The sequence below is a fragment of the Podarcis pityusensis genome, assembly GCF_964106645.2.
Source record: "Podarcis pityusensis genome assembly, chromosome: W".
Lineage (NCBI taxonomy): Eukaryota > Metazoa > Chordata > Lepidosauria > Squamata > Lacertidae > Podarcis > Podarcis pityusensis.
The window spans coordinates 9,899,224-9,923,200 of NC_138045.1; the positions used below are offsets into that span (position 1 = coordinate 9,899,224).

Sequence of the window (23,977 nt, forward strand, 5' to 3'; positions counted from 1 at the left end):
GTATTGCAGTTGAAGCCTTGGAATTAGAGTAGTAGGGATATTCTGTATCTGAAAAGCCTGCCAGCTGGAACTTACTTTTTCTGTGTATAACTTTGTCCAGAGCTGTTTCCTGTGTCTGTTACTTCTGCAGCAGTAAAACATTTGGACCTTACTGACTCTGCTTCTCTGTGATGACTTTTACAGCAAACATGACTTGGAGCCACACTTCACTGTGTGTGGTCTTACCTTAGATTCCCAACACACAACTTTCATTCAAGATTGACATGTGTTACAAGGGAACTCTTAGCAAAATGGGAAATCTCATATCCTTAGATATCATGCATCAGGTTCAAAGACACTTTCCCTATGCACATCTCCAGTCTGCACTTAAAAGTGTGTGAACACATGCTTAAGAACAATGGGAATATAAATGGCACAGCTGGAAAAACTTAACAAGTTAACTATTTAACTTTAGGGAAGTTCAAAACTTCTGAAAATGATATACATTGTTTCTGTTTCTGTTGCAGACTGCATTCATAGTGTTCCAGTGGCTCAGATGGGGAACTACCAGGAATATCTAAAGAGAATGCCTTCTCTACTTCGGGAAATTGACCCAGACCAACCCAAAAGACTTCATACTTTTGGTAACCCTTTCAAGCAGGATAAGAAGGTAGGTAGAGCCTACTGTAATTAACCCAGGGCACTCGCCCCCAAAAATTTCATGACTCTGAGTGAGTGGAGTTGGTATTTTGTTCCAAAATAACAATACTGCTAACTGATCTTAATGGTTGATTATGTGTTTTCCAGGGCATGATGATTGATGAAGCAGATGAGTTTGTCACCGGTCCTCAGAACAAAATCAAGCGTCCAGGAGAGACCAACACCCCTGCCTGTCTGAAAAGAAGGCACAGTGTGTCTCCACTGTTAAGGAAGTCCCAGTCCTCACCAATGATAGTCAATCATGTCAGTGTGAAGGGGGCCTCCTCTGCTACAGGGTCCCCAACCAACACCACCCTCAAAGCTATGCCAGCCTACAAAGGTAATTAGAACTACAGCTTAGCTGCAACCTATCTGACTTTTACTTTGTTCCTTTTACTTCTCCTTTGTGCTTTTTCTGCAAAACCCTCACTAAACAATTCCCTTTTGCCTGCTTAGGTATTTATATTATTATTATTTATTACCCTGCCCATCTGGCTGGGTTTCCCCAGCCACTTTGGGCAGCTCACAGCATATCTAAAAACATAATAAAAACATCAAGCATTAAAAACCTACCAATACAGGACTGCCCTCGGATGTCTTCTAAAAGTTGTGTAATTCTTTATCTCCTCGAAGGGAGGGCATTCCACAAGGTGGGCGCCACTACCAAGAAGGCCTTCTGCCTGGTTCCCTGTAACTTCGCTTCTCACAGTGAGGGAACCACCAGAAGACCCTCGGAGGAGGACCTCAGTGTCTGGGCTAAGCAATGGGGGTGGAGACGCTCCTCCAGGTATACTGGACCAAGGCTGTTTAGGGCTTTAAAGGTCAGCTTCAATACTTTGAATTGTGCTTAGAAATGCACTGGGAGCCAGTGAAGATCCTATAGGACTGGTGTTATATGATCCCAGCGGCCACTCCTAGTCCCCAATCTAGCTGCTGCATTCTGGTTAGTTGCATTTTTCGAGTCACCTTCAAAGGTAGCTCCACGTAGAGCGCATTGTTGTAGTCCAAGCGGGAGATAACCAGGGTATGCACCACTCTGGTGAGACAGTCTGCGGGCAGGTAGGGTCTCTGCCGGCATACCAGATGTAGCTGGTAGACAGCTGGCCTGGACACAGAATTGACCTGCGCCTCCATGGACAGCTGTGAGTCCAAAATGACTCCCAGGCTGCGCACCTGGTCATTCAGGGACATGGTTACCCCATTCAGGACCAGGGGGTCCCCCATACCCACCTGTCTCGCCAAAACAGTACTTCCTTCTTGTCAGGATTCAACCTCAATCTGTTAGCCACCATCCATCCTCCAACCGCCTCCAGACACTCCTACAGGACCTTCACTGGTTTCAATTTAAAAGAGAGGTAGAGCTGGGTATCATCCACATACTGGTGAATATCCAGCCCAAACCCCCTAATGATCTTTCCCAGCAGCTTCCTATAGATGTTTAAAAGCATGGGGGAAAGGACGGAACCCTGAGGCACCCCACAAGTGAGAGCCCAGGGGTCCGAACACTGATTCCCCAACACCACTTTCTGGATACGGCCCAGGAGGAAGGAGTAGAACCACTGCATAACAGTACTCCTTGCTCCCAGCCCCTCTAGACAGTCCAGAAAGATGTCATGGTCAATGGTGTCAAAGGCCATATTGGCTGGGTCCGAATATGTTTTTTTAAGAAGCAGTTTAATAACTGCCTCTTTCAGCAGGTCTGAGAAGGCTCCCCACAGAGGGAAGTGTTCACCGCCTCACGGAGCCCATCGCCCATCCCTTCCCGGCTCACTTTTATGAGCCAGGATGGGCATGGATCAAGGAGACAGGTGTCTGGAGTTAGGATGGCGTCCAGCAAGACTTCTTCCTGGCTCCAAGCAGAGTATCGCAGCAGCAGTGTGTGCCTTGTGTAGGTGCAATAAATCATAGTCCGTACGCAAGCTTCTTGCTATTCTAAGAAGGCTTTAATCATGTACAGCAGAACATCAGAAACCAGCCAGGAGATCGAGCAGACATTCTCTCTGGCTCATCAGCGAAAAGTGAAAGCAACTCACACACAAAGATTCCCGTATGTGAAAGAAACCACACCTCAGTAAGCAGAGACGTCACACAGAACTGTTTAACCCTGTAAGTTCTGATTCTCCTCACAAGGTGGTCAGTTTCACTCATCCAAGCAGCCTGTCCACATCCTTGGAGGTAACAGATTGGAATTGATCCCATACAACTTGACTAGACCCTAGCACTCTTCCACCCTGGCCCTACTCCCACGGTGGAGTCTACCTCATTCCGAATCTGAGCGATTTTATCTGCTAAGAACTTTGTAAAATCATTGCGGGAGATCTTGGGGTGGTTCCATTAGATTGTGAAACACCTGAAAGAGTATCTTGCTGTTTTCTCCAGACGCAGTAGAGGCAGAGAAGAAAGTCCTCTTCGCCGTTGCTGTTGCCACTTGGTAGGCTCGACGTTGAGCTCTGTCCCGTGTCTGGTCCGATTCAATCTCGGTGATTGTTTCATCACCCTCAGCTCTGGTGAAAACCGTGGGGCTGTCTGGGCTCCACATTCCTATATCTATCTATCCATCTATCTATCTATCTCTATCTATATATATATAATTTTTATTGATTTTAACATATAAATTATAAAATGTACTACAAAACTTACCACTTATACAATCTTTTTAGACTTCCATCAGCACCTCTGATGATCCACCGTTTTAACCACTTCTTATGCATTTCTTAACTTTATATTGCCTTTACATCTCTTAACAAATCTTCCTTCCCCTTCTCCATTTTTGCAATACTTCCAATAATGCTCCTCACAAAACGTCTTGCAAACCTACAAACGTCGTCTGATCTTCACAAATACTTTTCAAATAGTCCGTAAATTTACTCCAGTCTTCCATTAATTTCTGGTCCCACCGGTTTCGAATCCTTCCTATTAATTTATCTAGTTCTGGGCTCCACATTCCAGTGGGCCACCAGGGAATCAGCTAAAAAGCCATCAGCATGGGATAAAACATCCCCTACTACTCTTTGGAAACCATCTTGATCCATTAAGTGGCAGGGGTGGTCCATCTGAATCAATCCCACCTCCCTGCAGAGGGGAAGGGTTGTGGAGAAGTCTAGTTGCACCAGGAAGTGACCCGATCATAGCACTTCTTTTGTTTCACTTTTACTTAGTTTCAGATCACCCACGTCCGTAGAGGAGAACACCAGGTCTAAGGCATGTCCGTGGCTATGGGTTGGGCCAAACTTATTCAGGGACAGCCCCATGGAGACCATGCTTTCCACAAAGTCCCGAGTGACCCCCTCCCTTTTAAATGTTTTTTATTGATTTTTTCATTTCAACAAATTTTCAACAATCATCTACCCACTTCCTTACCCAACACGCTGCTGAGCACTGACTTCCCTCCCTCCCTTCAACGGGTTTTCTTATTTCAATCTCCTTTTCTCAGTTTCTTATTATATCCTGTCCATATCATAAGATTTATTTCAGTCCGCTAGAGTCTTCAAATTTCTACAGTTATTACAGTCATACCTTGGGTTGAAGTAGCTTCAGGTTAAGTATTTTTGGGTTGCGCTCCGCGGCGACCCAGAAGTAACGGAACGCATTATTTCTGGGTTTCGCTGCTCGCGCATGTGCAGACGCTCAAAATGACATCATTCGCGGAAGTGGCGAATTGCAACTCACGCAGGCGCGGGTTACGCTCTACTCATGATGCGAACGGATTCCATTTGCATCCAGAGGTACCACTGTATTTAGATAATCCATAAATTTACTCCAATGTCTTTGGAATTTTGTTTCCTCTTGGTTTCGGATCCTGCAGGTCAGTTTTGCTAGTTCCGCATAATCCACCATCTTCGACTGCCATTCCTCCACTGTTGGTAATTCCTGTATTTTCCATTTTGGGCCTAACAAAGTTCTAGCAGCAGTCGTGGCATACATAAATATTCTTTGATCTGCTTTTCTATTTCCTCTCCCATCAAGCCTAGCAAAAAAGCCTCTGGCATATTTGGGAAAGTATACTTGAGTATCTCTTTCACTTCGTTATAAATCAGTTCCCAAAACTGTTTTAATTTCTCACATGTCCACCACATGTGGTAAAAATCTCCATCCTTCTCTTTACATTTCCAGCATAGTTTACTGATCATCCTATACATTTTTGCTAATTTAACAGGTGTTAAGTACCAGCAGTACATCAGTTTCATAATATTCTCTTTTAAGGCAGTACATGCTGTAAATTTTAAACTCTCATTCCACATTTTCACCCAAGCATCGTACTCAGTGTTATACCCAAAATTTTATAGGGCTTCGATTTCCATCCTTTATCTGTTCTCATTAAGATCTCTTCGTAAGTAGCCCACCTCCCTTTCATATTCAACTTCTTTACTGTTAGTACCTCTACCAGTGATATCCACCACGGTGTTTTCCGTTCCAACAAATTTTTGTTTCTATCCCAAACCTCGTATAGAGCACTCCTTATCACATGGTTTGTAAATCCTCTGTGCACTTTCACTTTATCATACCAGAGATAGGCGTGCCATCCGAATCTATTGTTGTATCCTTCTAGGTCTAACAAATCTGTATTTTCCAATGTTATCCATTCCTTTAGCCAACATAAACAGGATGCTTCATAATAAAGTTTTAAATGCGGTACTGAAAATCCTCCTCTTTCTTTTTTATCAATCAGTAATTTAAATTTTATCCTTGGTTTTTCCCTCTGCCATATGAATCGTGAAAGTACCTTCTGCCATTCTTTGAATTGTCCTGTGCCTTTGATTATAGGGATCGTTTGAAATAAAAATAACATCTTAGGTAATACATTCATTTTGACCGCTGATATTCTACCACACATTGACAACTTTAACCTGTTCCATATTTCCAGGTCTCTTTTAATCTCCTTCCAAACCGGCTGATAATTGTCATTAAACAAATTAATATTCTTTGCAGTCAACCAAATTCCCAAATATTTTGCTTTCTTTACCACCTTAATTCCACAGTTTTTTTCCCCAATATTTCTATCTCATTCTTTCCCATATTTTTAACCACCATTTTTGTCTTGCTTTTATTCAGCTTAAATCCTGCCAATTGCCCAAATTCCTCAATTTCTTCCATTGCTTTCTTGACACTCAATCGGGGTTCTTCTAATGTTAACACCAAATCGTCTGCAAAGGCCTTAGGTTTAAATTCCTTTGCACCTATTTTGATACCTTTTACCTCTGATGTTTCTCTCAAACTATTAGTTAATACCCCCAAGTACCATGATGAACAATAATGGGGACAGTGGGCACCCCTGTCTGGTACCCTTTGTGATGTCAAACTATTCTGTCGAAACATTATTCACAATCAATTTTGCTTTCTGTTCTGAGTAGATTGCCTCAATTCCTCTCAGGAAGGATCCTCCCACTTCCATCATCTCCATACTTTTTTTTCATAAATTGCCAAGAAACGTTGTCAAATGCTTTTTCCACATCAAATGCTTTTTCCACCCATTATTATTTTCTGATCCATAAATTCCATCAATCTTTCCTCCAGTTTTCCAAAGAATCCCCCCTTTATTTTCATTTGGTGAGTAGAGTCCCACCACAATCAATCTCTCACCTTGCAGCATTATTTGGACCATAATCACTCTCCCTTCCTCATCTTTGGAGATCAACTTAGGTTCAAGTTTCTCTTTTATATACAAAACCACTCCTTTTTTATTTACATCTGAAGTTATAAATTCTCTACCCAACCTTTTATTAATCAAAATGTGTCTGTTTCTATCCAAATTCCGTCTTTTCAAAACATGCTCAATTTTATTTCTTTTAGATTTGTCATTAAGTCCATTTACATTCCAGGTTATCAATTTCAATTCCATTTCTCTAATCTGTCAACCCAGTGGCTTTGTTATCAGTATCTTCTTCTTCCACCTCTTCTTCTTCTCCTTCTCCCTCTCCTTCCTCTTCTTCCTTATTTCTTTCCTTCTTCTTTTTCTCCTCCTCTAGGCCGTAATCGGGTCCAGCAAATCTGGGGCCAACAGTATTTACCTCCATCTTTCCTAGTTCCTTCTCATATCTTATTGAAAATTTCTTAACTTCCTGAGCATCAGTTAATTTAAATCTTTTGTCCTTGTAATAAAAAGAGATCCCTTCAGGAAATTCCCACCTGTGTTGAATTCCATTTTTCTTCAATAATGTCACTAATTGTTTATAACCATCTCTCTTTCGTAAAAATCTAGTAGGGATCTCTTTAAAAATTATGATTGGTCTTCCATCTATGAGTAGTTTGTTGTTATAACTCATTCTCAGAATTGCATTTCTCATCTCTAATGAGTTAAAAATCATCAAACAGTTTCCAGGTGTTTTTTTTTATTTAGTCTTTGCTGATCTTACTTTTATTCTAAATGCATTCTCAGCTGAATACTCAATTTCATGTTCTTTAAGGTCCATCCATATTGCCAATTATTTAATCATTTTTTATTTTATATTTTCATTTGCCTCTTCTGCTACACCTCTGAATTTTAAATTCATCTGCCTCTGATGCATCTCCATCAAAGCCACATTGTCCCAAATTTATTCTTGTACTTTGCTCAATTCTCTTACTTCTTCCTTGATCTGATCTGTCTCTTTTCTTGTCTCCTTAACTTCTTTCTGAGTTGTTTTCACTGATTCCTCCACTGTCTTGGACTGAACCGTCAAGTCTTTAATTTTATTTGAGAGTTACCCCACCACTCCCTCTATTTTCTTATCCAAGGTTTCTTGTACCTCTGCTAACTTTTTCTCAATATGTTGTTCATTTTGTTTAAATTCTTCTTTTATTTTTAGCCATAAGTTATCCAAATCTTTAATTTCTTCTTGTTTGGACGGTCTCCTATCTCCTGGAGTTCCTACAATTTTTTCCTCATTTTTAAAACTTATATATCACAATATATTACTTTGTCCACCAGAGGGAGCGTATGTTCAAGAAGAGCAAAAAGAAGGTTATTCAGTAATTGTAATTCAAATATTTACCCCTAGATGTCACCTGGTGTCTCTCCCTTCCCCCCACTATGACTTTCAATTTCTTTGTCTAACAGACAAAATGTTACTCCAGGGAGATCAAGAGAGACCAGTATATATCCACATAAGTATAGTCCAAAAATCAAATAATGTAAATTAATATTAAAATTCTCACTATTAGTCCCACAATCTCAGAGTATCCTCTTCTGTTCTTCCACCACTTGTTTTATTCGGGTTCATCAGGCAGGTGCTGATGTTGCCAGGGAAACTCCAGTGGCCGAGGCAGCCACTTGCAAGCAGCGCCAGCAGCTGGCAAGGCAATTTCAGCAGCATGGTGGGCTCTGCAGCAGCCAGCCAATCGATTGCTAGGTTTCAACAATTCATCATTACAGGATCCCTCTTAAAGTGAGAACTTTGCAGCCCCCACTTCCCCACTTCATTCTCTTTAATCAGACAACGGAGAGGGGGAGAGGACTGCTTAAAAAGGGCAGGGGAGGTCCTGGGAGGTGAGAAAGCAAGCAAGGCAATGCAGCTGGAACTGGGAAAAGACGTTTGTGCAAGTGGAGCAAGGAGGAAACCCACCAGATTGCCTCTGAATCATTTAAAGCCACAGCATCCCCTGGGGAAGGTTGAGATTTCTTCATCAAGCCCTGCCATTATCCCAAACCAACTGTCACTTAGTCTCCAAGGCCTGTAATTTCCTCCCAAGCCCAAGAGAAGGGCAAAAAAATTTAGGAAGAGTTAACTCTTACCACAGTCTTTGGAAGGAAAAAATGCCTTCCCACCCTCTGCCCAGCTTAACGCTTGTCCCCCCTGCCCTGGTGACCCAACAAACAGGCACAAGGTCTCAGTTTACTGCCAGTTTCATTATTTCACCCAGATTGGCTCTCTGTAGCCCCAAAAGCACGTCAAAGTGCAAGTAGATAAATAGGTACCGTTCTGGTGGAAAGGTAAACGGCGTTTCCGTGCACTGCTCTGGTTCGCCAGAAGCGGCTTAGTCATGCTGGCCACATGACCCAGAAGCTGTACGCCAGCTCCCTCGGCCAATAAAGCGAGATGAGCGCCGCAACCCCAGAGTCGGTAATGGCTGGACCTAATGGTCAGGGGTCTCTTTACCTTTACCTAGCCGCAAAAGAAGAAGCCATGGTTGAACTGCCCCTTTAAAGAAATGGATATGACACATGAAAAAGGAAAGTTAAAAACATTGCTACTACCAATATATCACAGCTTCTATAGTAGGGGTATTTAAAATGAGTCGTCACAGCAATACATAGTTAAAAGTAGAAGTCAGCAAATGTGTCCCTTTTTGCTCTTTTTTAAAATTTATTTAATTGTTTTTTCAATAATCACCACCACCACAAAAACACATACAACAAAAACCGCAATAACACTAATAACACAATTTAACATTTCAGACTTAAGTACTGATATACCTATGACTACACCTTTTTAACAATATTTCCGCACCTGTCATCCCCCTACTTCCCACCACCATCCACCTTATCGCTTAAATATTCCTTCCAGATTTCTTCATATTTATCCATTCTTAATTTGCGTCGACATGCTATTTGTTCATATGTGGCTAGTCTGTCCATATTGTCAATCCATGTGCTCAGTGGAATCTTTTTGCAGCTCTTCCAATTCATCAGAACAAGTTTTTTTGCTTCTAATATGGCACGGTACATCCATTTTTTTTTTACCCCTTGTAATCTCCCATGTTTCCAGTATATAATTTAGAATTAAATTTAATTCCCCTAAATAACAATTTATTTTTATTACTCTTGCTATATATCTCTTCACCTTGCACCAAAATGATCTTATCATCGGGCAGTTAATCATCATATGTACTAAGTTTGCATTTTTACTTCCACATCTCCAACAGTTGTCTGCATTTGTTATTTTCTTCTTGTAAAGTTTTGCTGGAGTCCAGTGGACTCTGAATATTATTTTCTGCTGAATAAGTCTTAGTCTTAGATCCATAGAGGCTATTTCTGATGATTTTATACTTGACTCCCATATATCATCTGTTATCGGTACCCCTAACTCTTCACTCCATTTTTGTCTATAATATTCTAAATCATATTTCTTCCTGTTAAGTAGGGTTTTATATAGTGCAAGTGAAGAGGTTTTTGTTTTTGTTGCAGAAATTAAATCTTGTAGCAGCATGGGTGATTCCGATGCTGCTATAGCGTCAGGACAAAACTTCCTTTCCGACATATGTTTCAATTGGCTGTATTGCCATTGTGTTCCACTGGTTAATCCATACTTTACTTGCAAGGTCTTATATTCCACAAATGTGTAATTTTCATCAATTAATTGATTCAATGTCAAAATATCTTTTTTATCCAATTTTGCCAAATTATTACCATATTTTTTGCTCCATAGGGCGCACCTGACCATAGGGCGCACCTAGTTTTTAGAGGAGGAAAACACGAAAAAAAATATTCTGAATCAAATGTTGCACTAAACTATTTAAAGCAGCAAAGCGGGTGGCTCCTGCCCGCTTTGCTGCTTTAAAGCGAGCCTCAGAGGAGGGTAGGAAGGGGAACCATGGCTTATCTAAGTCCAGTTAATAATGCTGAGCCTGACTTATGGCCATCGAGATTAGCCTGGCCGTCTCGGTGGAAATCTGGGGAGGCTGAGGTGGACTTTCCAGTGGTCAAAGTGTGGTTGTGTCTTCCTGCCCAGCATCTACCGTATTTTTCGCTCTATAGGACGCACTTTTTCCCCTCCAAAAATGAAGGGGAAATGTGTGTGCGTCCTATGGGGCGAATGCAGGCTTTCCCGGGCTTCTTGCAGCTCCGCGCCACCCTCCGGACCCCGGAGGGTAGCGCAGAGCTCCCTGCGCTCCAGGGCTTCCTGCAGCTCCGTGCCACCCTCCAGATCCCGGCGCGAAGCCGCGCGGGGCTCCGGAGAGTAGCGCAGAGCTGCCTGCATTCCGAAGCCTGGTGCGCGCTGAAGAGCGCGCCCGGGCTTTGCGCACCTATCCACAAGCCTGGGGAGACCGGCTCGGTTTCCTAGGCTTGCGGATAGCAGGCTGTTCTGGGGGCTGGGGTCGGGGGAAGCTCGGGCTTCCCCCGCGCCTGCCCCGTGCCTGGGGAGGGAAAACTTTTTTTTTCTTTATCCCCCCCCCCCCAAATTAGGTGCGTCCTATGGGGCGGTGCGTCCTATGGGGCGAAAAATACGGTATTTCCTGACCTCTTTCCCCCCTGCACACCCGCACCCTGCTTCAAAGCAAGCCATGGAGGAGGGAAGGAAGCGGAGCCATGGATCCTCTGCTCGCAACTGCAGCAGATTCCCTCCGCTTTGAAGCAGCAAAGTGGGAGGGGAGCTGCTTACACGAGTGTAAGCTGCTCCCCTCCCACTTTGCTGCTTCAAAGGGAGCCCAGGAGGAGGGAATCTGCTGCAGCCACAAGCAGTGGAGGATCCATGGTCCCCTTCCTTCCCTCCTCCGTGGTTGCTTTGAAGCAGGAAAGTGGGAGAGGAGCCGCTTACACGGGAATTCCCCCACCTCCCGCAGAAGCCGCGCACTCTTTAAAGGGGCTGCGCGGCTTCTGCTGGCTTTTCTAGGAGGTGGGGGAAGGGACTGATGCGGCCAGTCAGCCCCTTCTCCCTCCTGGGGAAAAGCCTGCAAGAGCCGCACGGAACTTGGGGGCTTTTCCCGCCTGCCTCCCCCCTGCATTCGCTCCATAGGACGCACACACATTTTCCCTTGCTTTTTAGGAGGGAAAAAGAGCGTCCTATAGAGCGAAAAATACGGTACTTGATTTCCAATTTTTAATTTTGGGTTGGCCCATATTGTTAATTTCTCATGCTGATAGGGGTCATCCTTATTATTTTTATTTATATTCGTCCAAATTTTTATAGGTGCTTTAATAGTCTCCAGAATAATAGGATATTTCATAAAATTAGAGCCGAGTTTAGTCCACCCTTCAAGAGGTTCAAAGAAACTATATTTGAGAGTAGCCCAATTGGGATTCCTGCTAGCTCTCCACTCGTTAGTCTTACTCAGCAGGTAGGCCTGGTGATATAGTTCCAGATTTGGGAGACCAAAGCCACCTTCCTTAGCTGGAAGTTGCATTTCATGTAGTGATATTTTTGGCGGCTTTGTACCCCACAGGCATGATCTAAATAGTTGATTTATTTTTTGGAAGTAAAATTTGGGAATATGTATTGGTAATCCTTTATTGGTATAAAAGCTTTGGAACAATAGTCATTTTGAGGACATTAACCTTTCCCCAAAGGGAAAGGTTTAGAGGTCCCCACCTTTCAATATCAAAAGTAATCTCATTTATAATTTGATTGAAATTTAATTTTACAATTTGGTCTATATCTGATGAAATCATTATACCCAACTATTTAATAAAGTCTTTGTATATCCAAAATTGATGGTTTCTAGACAATGTAGCCCTTGGCCCAATTGGTAAAATTTCTGATTTTGTCCAATTTATAGAATATCCCAATATTCTGCCAAAGGTTTTTATTTTCTCCATAATTTTTGGAATTGTATTTTCTGGTTTTGTAATAAATAAAAGGATATCATCCGCAAATAATACAATTTTGTAATTATCTTTGTTGTGTTTTGCACCCTTGATATGCTCATCCTGAATTATTGTTCTTGTTAATGGTTCCAGGCACAGATTAAATAATAATGGAGAAAGAGGACATCCTTGTCTCGTTCCTCAATTTAAACTAATCAAATTCGAAATTCTTCCATTTGTAACAATCCGGGACGTTGGTTTTTTATAAATCATTTTAATCCAATTACAGTATTCTATAGGGAAACCAAATTTACGTAACACAAACCCTATGAATTCTTTATATATTCTGTCAAAAGCCTTTTCTGCATCTAATGACAATATCATAAACTCTTCTTCATCTTTTTTTAAATTTATCAAATCTATTGTTAATCTGATATTGTCTGTGGCTTGTCTTGTTTTTATAAAACCTGTTTGATTACTAGGTATTAAGTCTTGAATAACCTTTTGTAATTTTTCCGCCAATATTGCATTCAAAATCTTTGCATCAACATTCATTAATGATATTGGTCTATAATTTGCACATTTATAGGGTCTTTGTTAGGTTTTGGTATAATTATTATTAAAGCTTCATTGAATGTTGTAGCAGATATACCTTTATGAGCTATTTCCTCATAGACTTCTAGAAGTCTGGGGACTAGTAGATTTTTGAATATTTTATACCATTCTATAGGAAGACCATCTGGTCCAGGTGATTTCCCATTTCCCATTGTTTCTATTACATTCTCAATATCTGATATATTTAGGGGTGCTGATAGCATATCTTTTTGATATTCTTCAGTAGTTGGTATTTTAATATCTTGAAAGAAGTTTTCCACCTCATCTTCTGATATATTTTCCGGCCCTTCATATAATTTTTTGTAGAATTAAAAAAAGTCATTATTGATATCTATTGATGAGGTTGCTGCGATGTTATTTTCATTTCTTATTAAGGGTATTATTTGGTTTGCTTTCTTTTGTTTTAAACGATTAGCTAGAATTTTTGTCGGTCTTTCACCCTGTTCCCAATATATTTGTCTTAGACTTAGTAGGCTGAACTCAATTTTTTGAGCTAGTATATTATTCAGTTCTAATGTTAGTTGTTGTATTCTTTCATATGTAGCATTAGATGGGTTATTTGACATATAGTGTTTTTAAAGAAATTTTTAGATTTTTTTTCTTTTAATCTTTGCAGCTTAGCTTTGTTGGCAGAGAAGGATATTATCTTCCCTCTGATGTAAGCTTTATATCCTTCCCATTCCATCAGTCTTGACGTTGAAGATTTGTAGTTATTTTTAAAATATATTTGTGTTTCTTGGGTTATATATTGAATGAAATTTTTTTCGTTTAATAATGATATATTAAAATACCATCTCCTCACACCTTCCTGGGTTTTAGATAAATTATATTCCAGCATTACTGCTGAGTGATCAGCTATAATGGGAATATCAATGTCACATTGGGTAGTAAAGGGATGTAATGATTTTGATGTTAGAAAAAAATCCGTTCCTTTTTTGCTCTTCAAAATATGGCAACCCTGCCTGATTTGGCGCATGAGTGCCCTATATTTCTGCACTGTAGGTCAGTTGTAGAATAATCTTTACTATGAAGACCCTAACGGCTGGTACTATTAACACTAATTGTAGTGATCTTTGAGTTCCTAGTTTGCTAACCTTCCAATGGTTTGTCCAAGAACAATTAAAAGGAAAACAAATTCCCAGATAATTGAATCTATTAACCTTTTCCAGGCAGTGGGCATCCAAAAACAGCTTAGGCTTAGGTGGATGACAGCCAAAGTCTTAGTCAGGCTTCCTCAACCTTGGCCCTCCAGATGTTTTGAGACTACAATTCCCATCATCCCTGACCACTGGTCCTGCTAGCTAGGGAGCATGGGAGTTGTAGGCCAAAAACATCTGGAGGGCCGAGGTTGAGGAAGCCTGTTCTTAGTCTTTGAGTGATTCACATAAAGCTGTTACTCATATGCATCCCCAAACAATTTCAGCAGCCTCCATATGCCAATTTGGGTCTAGAGTAACAGAAGCATATCATCTGTACAGCAATATGTTCAAATTTCATGGGCCTGTGGATACAGGAAATGTGGTTTTTACCACACAGATGGGCAATAATATCATTCACGTATATATTAAACAAAAAATGGGTTAATAGACAACCGTGCCTTACATGTCTATTTCTGCTGCTAGCTGACCTTCCTTGCCTATTCTGACTTTTCCTATATTTCCAGTATGCAAAACCTTGATTAAAAGCAACAGTCTTCTATCTATCCATCCCCAACCTTCATAATTTGAACCAGAGTATCTCTCTGTTGATTCTTTTTTTTTTTTAAGGCAGAGGTCAAATCTAAAAAAACTGGCATATGAATATATTTTGGGGGCAATGGAATATTTCTGTCTTGGATGATTTAGAACAAAGCACTGGGCAGTCTCCTGTACATTGTTGTTGTTTAGTCGTGTCCGACTCTTCGTGGCCCCATGGACCAGAGCACGCCAGGCACTCCTGTCTTCCACCTCCTCACGCAGTTTGGTCAAACTCATGCTGGTAGCTTCGAGAACACTGTCCCACCATCTCGTCCTCTGTCGTCCCCTTCTCCTTGTGCCCTCCAGTGTGGTATAGTGGTTAAGAGCGGTAGTCTCCTAATCTGGGGAACCGGGTTCGCTTCTCCGCTCCTCCACATGCAGCTGCTGGGTGACCTTGGGCCAGTCACACTTCTTTGAAGTCTCTCAGCCCCTCTCACCTCACAGAGTGTGTGTTGTGGGGGAGGAAGGGCAAGGAGAATGTTAGCCGCTTTGAGACTCCTGAAGGGGAGTGAAAGGCGGGATATCAAATCCAAACTCTTCTTCTTCTTCTTCTTCCCAACATCAGGGTCTTTTCCAGGGAGTCTTCTCTTCTCATGAGGTGGCCAAAGTACTGGAGCCTCAGCTTCAGGATCTGTCCTTCCAGTGAGCACTCAGGGCTGATTTCCTTCAGAATGGATAGGTTTGATCTTCTTGCAGTCCATGGGACTCTCAAGAGTCTCCTCCAGCACCAGAATTCAAAAGCATCAGTTCTTCGGCGATCAGCCTTCTTTATGGTCCAGCTCTCACTTCCATACATCACTACTGGGAAAACCATGGCTTTAACTATACCTCCTGTACATTAGCATAGCCAATATAAACCTGCCTGCTAAGCATATGAAGATCTTGTCTCGCTTGTCTACATCCCATGTCAAACCAACTCAGAGAGTGATTGCATGACGTAGGATGGGAATTAGTGTAACAGTAAGCGCCCAGATGATCCATAACATATTGATTTGCAGAGGATTACATGACTCTTTCTCTAGGAGGCTTATTCTAATATTCAACATTTGGTCAGTGGATATGGCCTCTTCATTTTTTACCTAGATGTTATGACCCCATCTTAGCCTGTGTTTCCCCTGCTGTACATAGGAGAGCACATATGGCTCACCCTTAACAACATCCTGTAAAAAACCCCAGAACTTAATATCAAATATCTGTTCCTCTTTTTTGTCAAAACTCAAACGTTGGTCTAAATACAATAAATACATAAAGAGAAGGAGGGGAGGGGAAAGAAAGGGGGGGAAAAGAAAAAGAAAAGAGGTTAAAAGGGGGGGGAGACACAATTCAGAAGGTAAGGGCCTTACGATTCTTGGTCTGTTTTCTATATATAAACATATATGAACATAGTAAATATATAAACAATATTCACTTTATCCACTCCAATGTAATACCCAACAAAGCCACTTTCTATAATCAAACATTATTTTCAGTCCTCAAATCCAAATGTCATATTTTTCTTTTCCATGCAGAAAATCTATGAGAGATTAATCCTTAGTAAGTGTTAACAATGACTTTTCTCCAAGTCCGTTACTTATGACAGCCATTCTTCCATTGTTGGTAATAATGGGTCCTTCCATCTTTGTGCCTATAAAAGTCTGACTGCTGTTATAATATAATGTAACAAAGTTCCATAGTCCTTTTCTAACTGTATATCTGTAAGTCCCAGCAGGAAGAGTTTTGGCTTCACTTGAAAATCAATCGTCAAAATTCTCTGTATCAGTGTATGTATTTGTAGCCTTCTTATTTTGCTTTTTTACATTCCCATCAAGCATGATAAAATGTCCCTTTGAGTTCCTTACATTTCCAACAGGTATTTAGAATTATTTATTTATTTATTTATTTATTTTAACAACTATTTATTTACAGATTTGGGGGGGGGGGGTTACGACGACATTTTCCAATTTACAATCATTTAACTTTGGACTCAACCACCCCACCCCTCCAATTCCTCCATGGTTTCCCTAATTTTCCAAATTATTCTATGTATTATAGTTACTCTGTGTTATCTTCTCCACAGTATTTTCAAATATATATATTTTTTACTGCTGCTGTTACTCTAAACGCCACTTGCGTTTTAACATGTTGTAATATCACAAATTTTATGGTCTGTTTTTTTTTTTAGTATACCTAAAATCCTTTGCTTATTAGGGGCCACCCCACATTTTCTTTAAAAGGTGCTTTGCACAGGTAACACCATAGTCATCAAAATTTTCAAAAGTAGGGGGTCCGTGGTTTGACTTTTGAAAAATAGGGGATCCTCAGTAATTAGTTAATTGGGAACCACTGCATTAGATATTTTGAAATATTTGAATCATCATAAAGCAGTGATTTCAAAATTTCCAACAGGCAGTGTATTGTGAATTCCCAGCCCCGCTCACATCCAGCATTATGCACTTCAGTCAGGTTGCCTGATGCTCGCCCACTCCCTCCCTCTGCAGCCCAGCTGCAGGCCTCAGGAGTGGGGCTTGCCTGCCTGTTCCTTTGTTTCCTCCTCTGGAAAATAAAACTATTGTCAGGGCAAGGCACTGCGGGCGGTTCGAGGGAGGTTGGCGCCTCCAGAGTGCCATGCCATGCAACACCCCAGCTGATGCACTCCACCCAGGGCAGTGCCACTCACCAGGCCTTTCCGGGAAGAGGCAAAAGCTGTGCACACTGACGCTAATCGTCTCTGTGGCCAGCAACTGCCTTCTTCCTCTCCACCTCCTTTCTGACATCATAATGTAGTGCCTTATCGCAAAGTTTAGCTGGCAATATACAGTATTATGATGTTGGAAAGTAGATACTGCCCAGCCCTATTACGTGGGGATTGCATTCTGAGGCACCATATGCATCAACCCACCCTGCTCTGCCCTTCACCCCACCCTGTTGCGCCCCCTTCTGGTGCTGAAAATGGTGCATGCCGAACATGCACAAATGGGGAGTTGTCTGTATACAAACTGTGAATTACAGCATTAATAGGTAGAGAGCGTCATGTCACACCACCCCGACACTTTACAGACAAATGAAGCTTTTCAGGGTTTATGAGACAACTAACTACACCTATTTGAAAAATGCTATGTGACTTCCTTCATGGGCAAGTCTTAGAGTAATTAAAAACAGATCTCAAAGGCAGATAAAATCCAGACTTCTGTCTTTTGGTCTCCACTCCATAAAAATATTGATATGACAAGTTAAAACCAATTAACACAAAGTCGAAATAAAGGTAAAACTAATAAAAAAACTTGAGACCTGTGGAGTGACCAGAATATACATCCTCTACACACATGTTCAGAAAGGAGAGCTCAGTGGCTGGTTGTCAGTTCAAGCTGTGGGAGCAGGCACAGGCTTATCTTTGATCTTGATGGTGTGGCCCCACCAAGCTTCCAGGTCCTCTAATCCAAAGCTAGTAGAAGACACTCCAGTGCCACTGAGGAACTACTTCCTGCTTTTTCATGGGGGTCAACCCCATCCAGAATAGGTTGAACATCAGTTTCTTGGATCTGGGAGCCATTTATCCTGCAGTGCTTCCCATCTCTGTCAGTATGCAACTTCAGCTTATCAGCACTCTTCCATCCCATTACTGAATCCAGATACCACTCCAGTTTCCCCAGACTTAGATGCCAGAGAGAAATGGAGCTGGGTGTTAAATCACCATACCGACAATATTGCATGATGCTCTGATTAAGTGCCGTGGGATTGAGCAGACCCTCCCCCCCTTGCTACTTTCTGGAACTGATTCTGCATACAGATAGGACATTGTATTGCTCCCTACACCCAACCTACAGAGCCATGGATGGGTGGTATCAAAACTTACCAAGAGATCAAGGAGATTTAGCTGTGTCTTGGCGTCCATTTCTGATACTTATCTGAAATGCTTCCATCCTGCCTTTCAGTATAAAATTCAAGGCTGCTTACACCCATCAATGCAGTGATTTAGAACAGCAGTAAAGCTGTCAGGACAAGACAAGTGTTCATCTAGAGCAAAAAGCCACCAAATTTGGTACACCAGATAAACCATTTAAGTGAAAGAGTGCCACAGATGAGCCTCTGCTGTCCCAAAAGGGCCTTGATGGGATCCCATAGCTGAGCTTCTGAAGAAAACTCTGGACTGATTTGCATGGGAGCAAGAGACGTGGTGTGGGTTGGGGGTCTTCAAATACCTTGATCCTAGGCCATTAGAACTTAAAGGGGAAAAATGATGCACAGGAACTTTCCCTGTGTTAGTTGCTATAAATGTGAACTAAAGACATCCTACCACTGTAAAAGAGCTATTTAAATGTAGCCTAGCTAGTTTTGTTCCTTGACTCTGATTAAGTTTCCACCATGAAATTACTCTCTGCGCTTATTTTTAAGCTCCCATTACTAGAAGTTGGATCTTCAGCCTTTTGACCTCTTCTGAGGTGCCATCTGCTTTTTGCAGCTAAGTTCAAAGCCGTTTTTGTTTTGTTTTGGTTTGGTTTTTTCCAGATGCAAAAAGCAATGTAGTGCAGGATGGCAATGGTGAGAAGAAAGTAGAGAACTTCCAGTCCCTGGACAAGCACGGGGATGGGCTGACTATGCACCTGATTGCCCCGCTCCCAGCAGCCCTGACAGATGATGACCTGCCAAACAATGTGGACTCTTTGCCCAGTGAACTGAATTGCATTGAGGAGGATAGATTGGACCATAGGCCTGTTACCAACTCCCTTGTTTGCAGACCTGTAAATTACAGTATGTCTTCAGAGGAACAAAAACTATTGGTGAAGTCTGTACCTGGAACCGTGAAAATAATGCCCAGTATGTTTGAAGGGAACAATGAAGTTCTCAGAATCAAAGTTATGAAGGAGGTTCGCAAGCCTGGGAGAGGTAAGTGTTGCAAGGGGATTGGAGTCATCCTAAGGGAGGTCCTGTGTTGTTGCTGCCACCCTACCAAATATAGAGGGGGCAAAATCATTTCTGATGTTTAATGGGTGTGAAATGGAAGGTGGATCTGATGAAGCTCTTGGTATTTCAGTCTGCTCTCTGTCCTGAGCCAGATGACTTGGAAACAACCGTCATTGATTTTGATGTAGCTTATTTTCAGTTGAGGTGCATTATGATAGCAGACTCACTTTGCACCTTTTAAAATTTGTAAGGATCCCCTTTTTAGAATAGGCAGAAAATAACTCATAAATTGTAGAGTTCATCCATAAATTGCAGCAGTCGCACATCATAATGGACTTCACATTTAGAAACCTAGAACATAACAACTAGAGAAAGTAATTTTTCCAATTTTCAGGAAAATTACTTTCAGTGTTAATGTGGTGGGTGCTGTTACAAAGGAGAGAGGAGGAAATTGCAGCCCCACATAGGAAAAGAGGTGGCAAGGGAACACCTGGCTACTTTAAATGAATTCAGAGCTCCAGAGCCTGATGAGCTGCACCCAAGGGTACTAAAGGAACTTGCGGATGTAATCTTGGAGCCTCTGTCTATGTTGTCCCCATCTTCAAAAAGGGGGAAAAGAAGACCTAGGTGACTACCGTCCAGTGAGCTTGACATCGATACCAGAAAAGGTAACAGAACAGACCATTCAACAGTAGGTCTGTGAGCGCTTAGAAGCAGTGGGTTTCTCAAAAACAAGTTATGCCAGAGAGATTTTTTTTGATGGAGTAACTAGCTTGGTGGATCAGGGGAATGCTGTGGGCTGGACAAGATGGATTTGTAGCTGGTTGACTGACTGAAGCCAAAGACTGCTCACTAATGGTTCCTTGTCATCCTGGAAGAAAGGGACAAGTGGGGTGCCGCAGGGTTCTGTCCCGGGTCTGATCAATGTTCAGTGTCTTTATGAACAACTTGGATGAAGGAATTGAGGGGCTTCTCATCATATTTGCAGATGACACCAAACTGGGGCCAGGGGGGCAGGAAAATGCTGCAGAATACAGAATTGGGATTCAAAATGACCTTAACAGATTGGAGAATTAGGCCCTTACTAACAAAATGAACTTTAATAGGGACAAGTGTAAGGTTCTACACATAGGCAGGAAGAACCAGCTGCACAAATGCCAGTTGTACATCTGAAAAGGATCAGCGGGTCTTAATAGGCCGCCAGCTGAACACAAGTCAACAGTGTGATGCAGCAGCAAACAGCTAATACTATTCTAGGCTGCATCGACAGAAGTATTAGTCCTACTCTATTCTGCCCTGGTCAGACCACACCTGGAATATTGTGTCCAGTTCTGGGCACGCAATTTAAGAAGGATATTGGCAAGCTGGAACTTGTACAGAGGAGGGGGACCAAGATGATCAAGGGTCTGGAAACCAAGCATTATGAGTTGGGTAGGTTTAGCCTGTCATGTGGAGGATGGAGCAAGCTTGTTTTCTCCTGCTCCAGAGTCTAGGATACAAACCAATGGATTCAAGTTACAAGAAAGATTCTGAAAGATTCTGAAAGATCTGTTTGACAGTGGAACAGACTCCCATGAATGGTAGTGGAGTCTTCTTCCTTGGAGGTTTTTAAGCAGAGGTTGGATGGCCATCTGTCATGGATGCTTTACTTGAGATTCCTTCATTACAGTGGGTTGGACGAAATGACTCTCATGGTTCCTTCCAACTCTGATTTTATTAAATTGTTACTAGTAGAAGAGGAGAGTTAAGTTGTGGCATCAGACTGACTCTTTATCACCAAACTGTCGGGAATCAAGCCTTTATCAGGAGAAACTGGCCACTCTCCAGGCACCCGGCTTGATCTCCTGTTGACCTCCCTGTCTGCATTCCCCAGCAGGATACAGGCTAGGTCGCGATAGGTGATCCTTCTCAGCGTGAGAAGAACACACACCCTCTTTCCTGCCCCCCCGGGCAGGGGAAAGAGATAGACAGAAACGTATTTACATTCCTTTATTTCTGTCTTTGCAGCGTTACAAAAATCATGACTGCTCTCTTCAAGCTCCAGCAGTCGAGAGAGAACAAACACTTCCTGTCCAGCTCATATTACACTCTGAGCTAATTCCGGTGCCCTCTGCACTGTGAATAGACTGTCTCTCTGTTTCCCACGGAACAGTCCCAACATTCCCATTATGTTTTGCTTTCAAGCTACCAGCAGCTCGCGGCTGCATTGCTTCAATATCGTAACACAAACAAGCCCCATGAGATCCTGCACAAAACAGCTAAACCCCAGGAGAGAAAAGGCACAACCTTCAGGAGGACACTGAGAATCTGGAAAGAGCAAAGGCTCCACCATGGTTAACTGACAGCATTGTGGGACAGTTGAGAAAGCAGGCCAGTGCCTAAAATCAATCAAGCAAAGAGAAAGGAGGGGAGATTCTGATGGCCTTGCCAACACTACAATGATCTCACTCTTTCTTTCTTTTTAATTGTAGATTACAAAAGAATTTTCTCTCTCCTTGAAGAAGTTCAAGGCCCTGTGGAAATTCAAAAATATTTCATTGAATTTGCAATCAAGGAAGCAGCAAGGTTTGTATCAAGATGACAAGCCCCAAGTTTGAACAAATAAGTGTACATGTTTTGATGGTGGCCTGTATTTTTCTTACATATGTTGCAAATGTTCTTTGAAACTGCTGCCTTCAATGGTGGGATGTGCCTTTTATTTTGTAGATTGATGGGCCTTATCTGTTTTCAAACACAGAGGCAGGTGTGTCAGCCCTGCCCCTCCATAATTTCTGCATAGTAATGCAAAGGTCACTGTTCGTTTCAGAGGGGGAACTTGAAGATAAGTGCAGAACCCACATTAAATTGCTCTCCTTCTCCCTCTCTCTTTTTCTTAGGTTTAAAAAGCGGGTGTTAATTCAACACTTAGAGAGAATACTAGAGGAAATAGAGTTCAACAGCCTGCCCAACAGAGATAATCATGTCAACAGCAGATAATAGTGTCCCAGCAAGAGGAATGCACAGGCCAGGGAGAATAAGTTTACTATGTTGCAGAGGAGTGAAAGAGGACGTTGTGGCAGCTACCACTGGTATGGTGGCTAGGCAGTTTTTCTGTTGGAGTTTGTACATTTGCAAACCTCTCTCAATGGAAGATGGGCTGTGACCCTGATGGATTTGCTGCAGGAGGTCTGGCTTCCTTCCTCTCTACCCTACTTTGGAGGGCCTGATCTGCTCAATGGGCTGAAGAAAAACACTCAGTGCTGCCCTCCTCCTGCAGGTGATGAGAATTTACTCGTTTGAACCTTTGTTCTAAGACACTTGAAAGCACTGCTTCAGGCAGCGGGTCAAAGCTGATAAAACAAAAATGGCACACCCTTTATCTGCACTTGTGTTGGAAAAATCCTTTGTTGAGAAGGAGGAGAAGAAGAAAAAGAAGAAGAAGAGGAGGAGGAGGAGGAGAGTGAAAATGCCCTCTGTGGTGATAGTGCATATTGTCGCTACAGACACATAGAGAACAGTTCCTGAGAACTGCTAGCCGACCCAGGAACAAGTTTTCAGGGCAAAATGAATTTGAAAGGAAAGCAGCTGCTAAAACTGGGTTGAGGGAAAGCAGTCCAGAGCCCTGTGACTACTGCCTGGTAGCCACTAAGCAACCCAACTCAGCCTCTCTTCTCTTTTGTCTGCAGACATTATGAAAGTGTGTGCCTGCTGCTCCCCAGGTCCCAACTTCAGTTCTCTTTCATCTTATGAGGAGGAGGGAGACTCTTCATGGGAACTTGGCCTTGAAAGCACTTAAAGAAAACTATTTTTAAAAAGCAAGTCATGTCCTGTACCCCCAAATCTTCTATCTATGGATATAGTTTACATTTTGAATGTACACATGAGAAGAGATTATTTTGGACAGTGTTGTTTACTGGATCCTTAATTTGATATATCAGTGTGTGTGTGTGTGTGTGTGTATACACATACCTGTGAGAAATTTTTTTTTGCACTTGGTTATAATAAAAGTAATTTTATGATTTCTTAAGAAGTGCCTAATCTGAATGAGGTGCTGATGAATAATCTCTAGTAATTTCACTTGCCTGTTAAGCACAAAGCAGAAAAATAAAAACCCCAAAACAATGAAAAGTGCTGTATATCTCTATTGTTCTCCAAAAGACCATTTTGACACTTGTAGTGTGTATTTCTTCCATGCAGAAAGAGCTAGGTCATGTGTTTTTCTTTGATTCTTTAGATAGTTGTTATTTGACTTTCCACAGTATGGTGTTCAATTACTGGAATTGCCATTTTCATTCTGTGGTAGTGCTTAGCTAGGAGTGGGGTGACTCCTCCCACGTGCCTTGGAGATTGACTTTATGTTTGGACCCCTTCAGTAGGATAGGAACCTCCTTATTTTAGGCCTAGCCCCACCTGTTTTGAAATCACAGTCACAGCACTGAACTACAGCTGCTGTAACACTAGTTTACCTGACATTTTATTGACCCTTCACTAGGGAAGCTTCTACCGTGTGACATCAAGTAGACTTGGAACCAATTGCAAAGAGGCATGGAACTCCCAGGTGCAAGCACCCCAGCCCCAAGGAGCATCCTTTCAGCTGACAATGGGGGCTGACTCTCCTACACAGAGGAGGAAAAGCTAACCACAAACA

The 23,977-nt window shown here is 42.1% G+C and overlaps 1 protein-coding gene across 5 annotated transcripts in view; it reads left to right on the plus strand.

Moving 5' to 3' along the window:
• The window catches only part of LOC308467731 (integrator complex subunit 6-like), a 144,081-nt gene extending 120,739 nt beyond the window's left edge, over positions 1 to 23,342 (plus strand). For 3 of the 5 annotated variants that reach the window (XM_080989419.1, XM_080989421.1, XM_080989422.1), the window contains 5 exons: positions 507 to 649; positions 787 to 1,018; positions 18,955 to 19,332; positions 21,822 to 21,915; positions 22,227 to 23,341. In XM_080989419.1, coding sequence (XP_080845545.1) covers positions 507 to 649; positions 787 to 1,018; positions 18,955 to 19,332; positions 21,822 to 21,915; positions 22,227 to 22,326 — 947 coding nt within the window. In that variant the 3' untranslated portion in view covers positions 22,327 to 23,341. Of the gene's footprint in view, positions 1 to 506; positions 650 to 786; positions 1,019 to 18,954; positions 19,333 to 21,821; positions 21,916 to 22,226 lie in introns of all 5 variants that reach the window. The other 2 variants (XR_013981273.1, XM_080989420.1) reach the window with 2 other exon arrangements.
• The last annotated feature ends 635 nt before the right edge of the window (positions 23,343 to 23,977 follow it).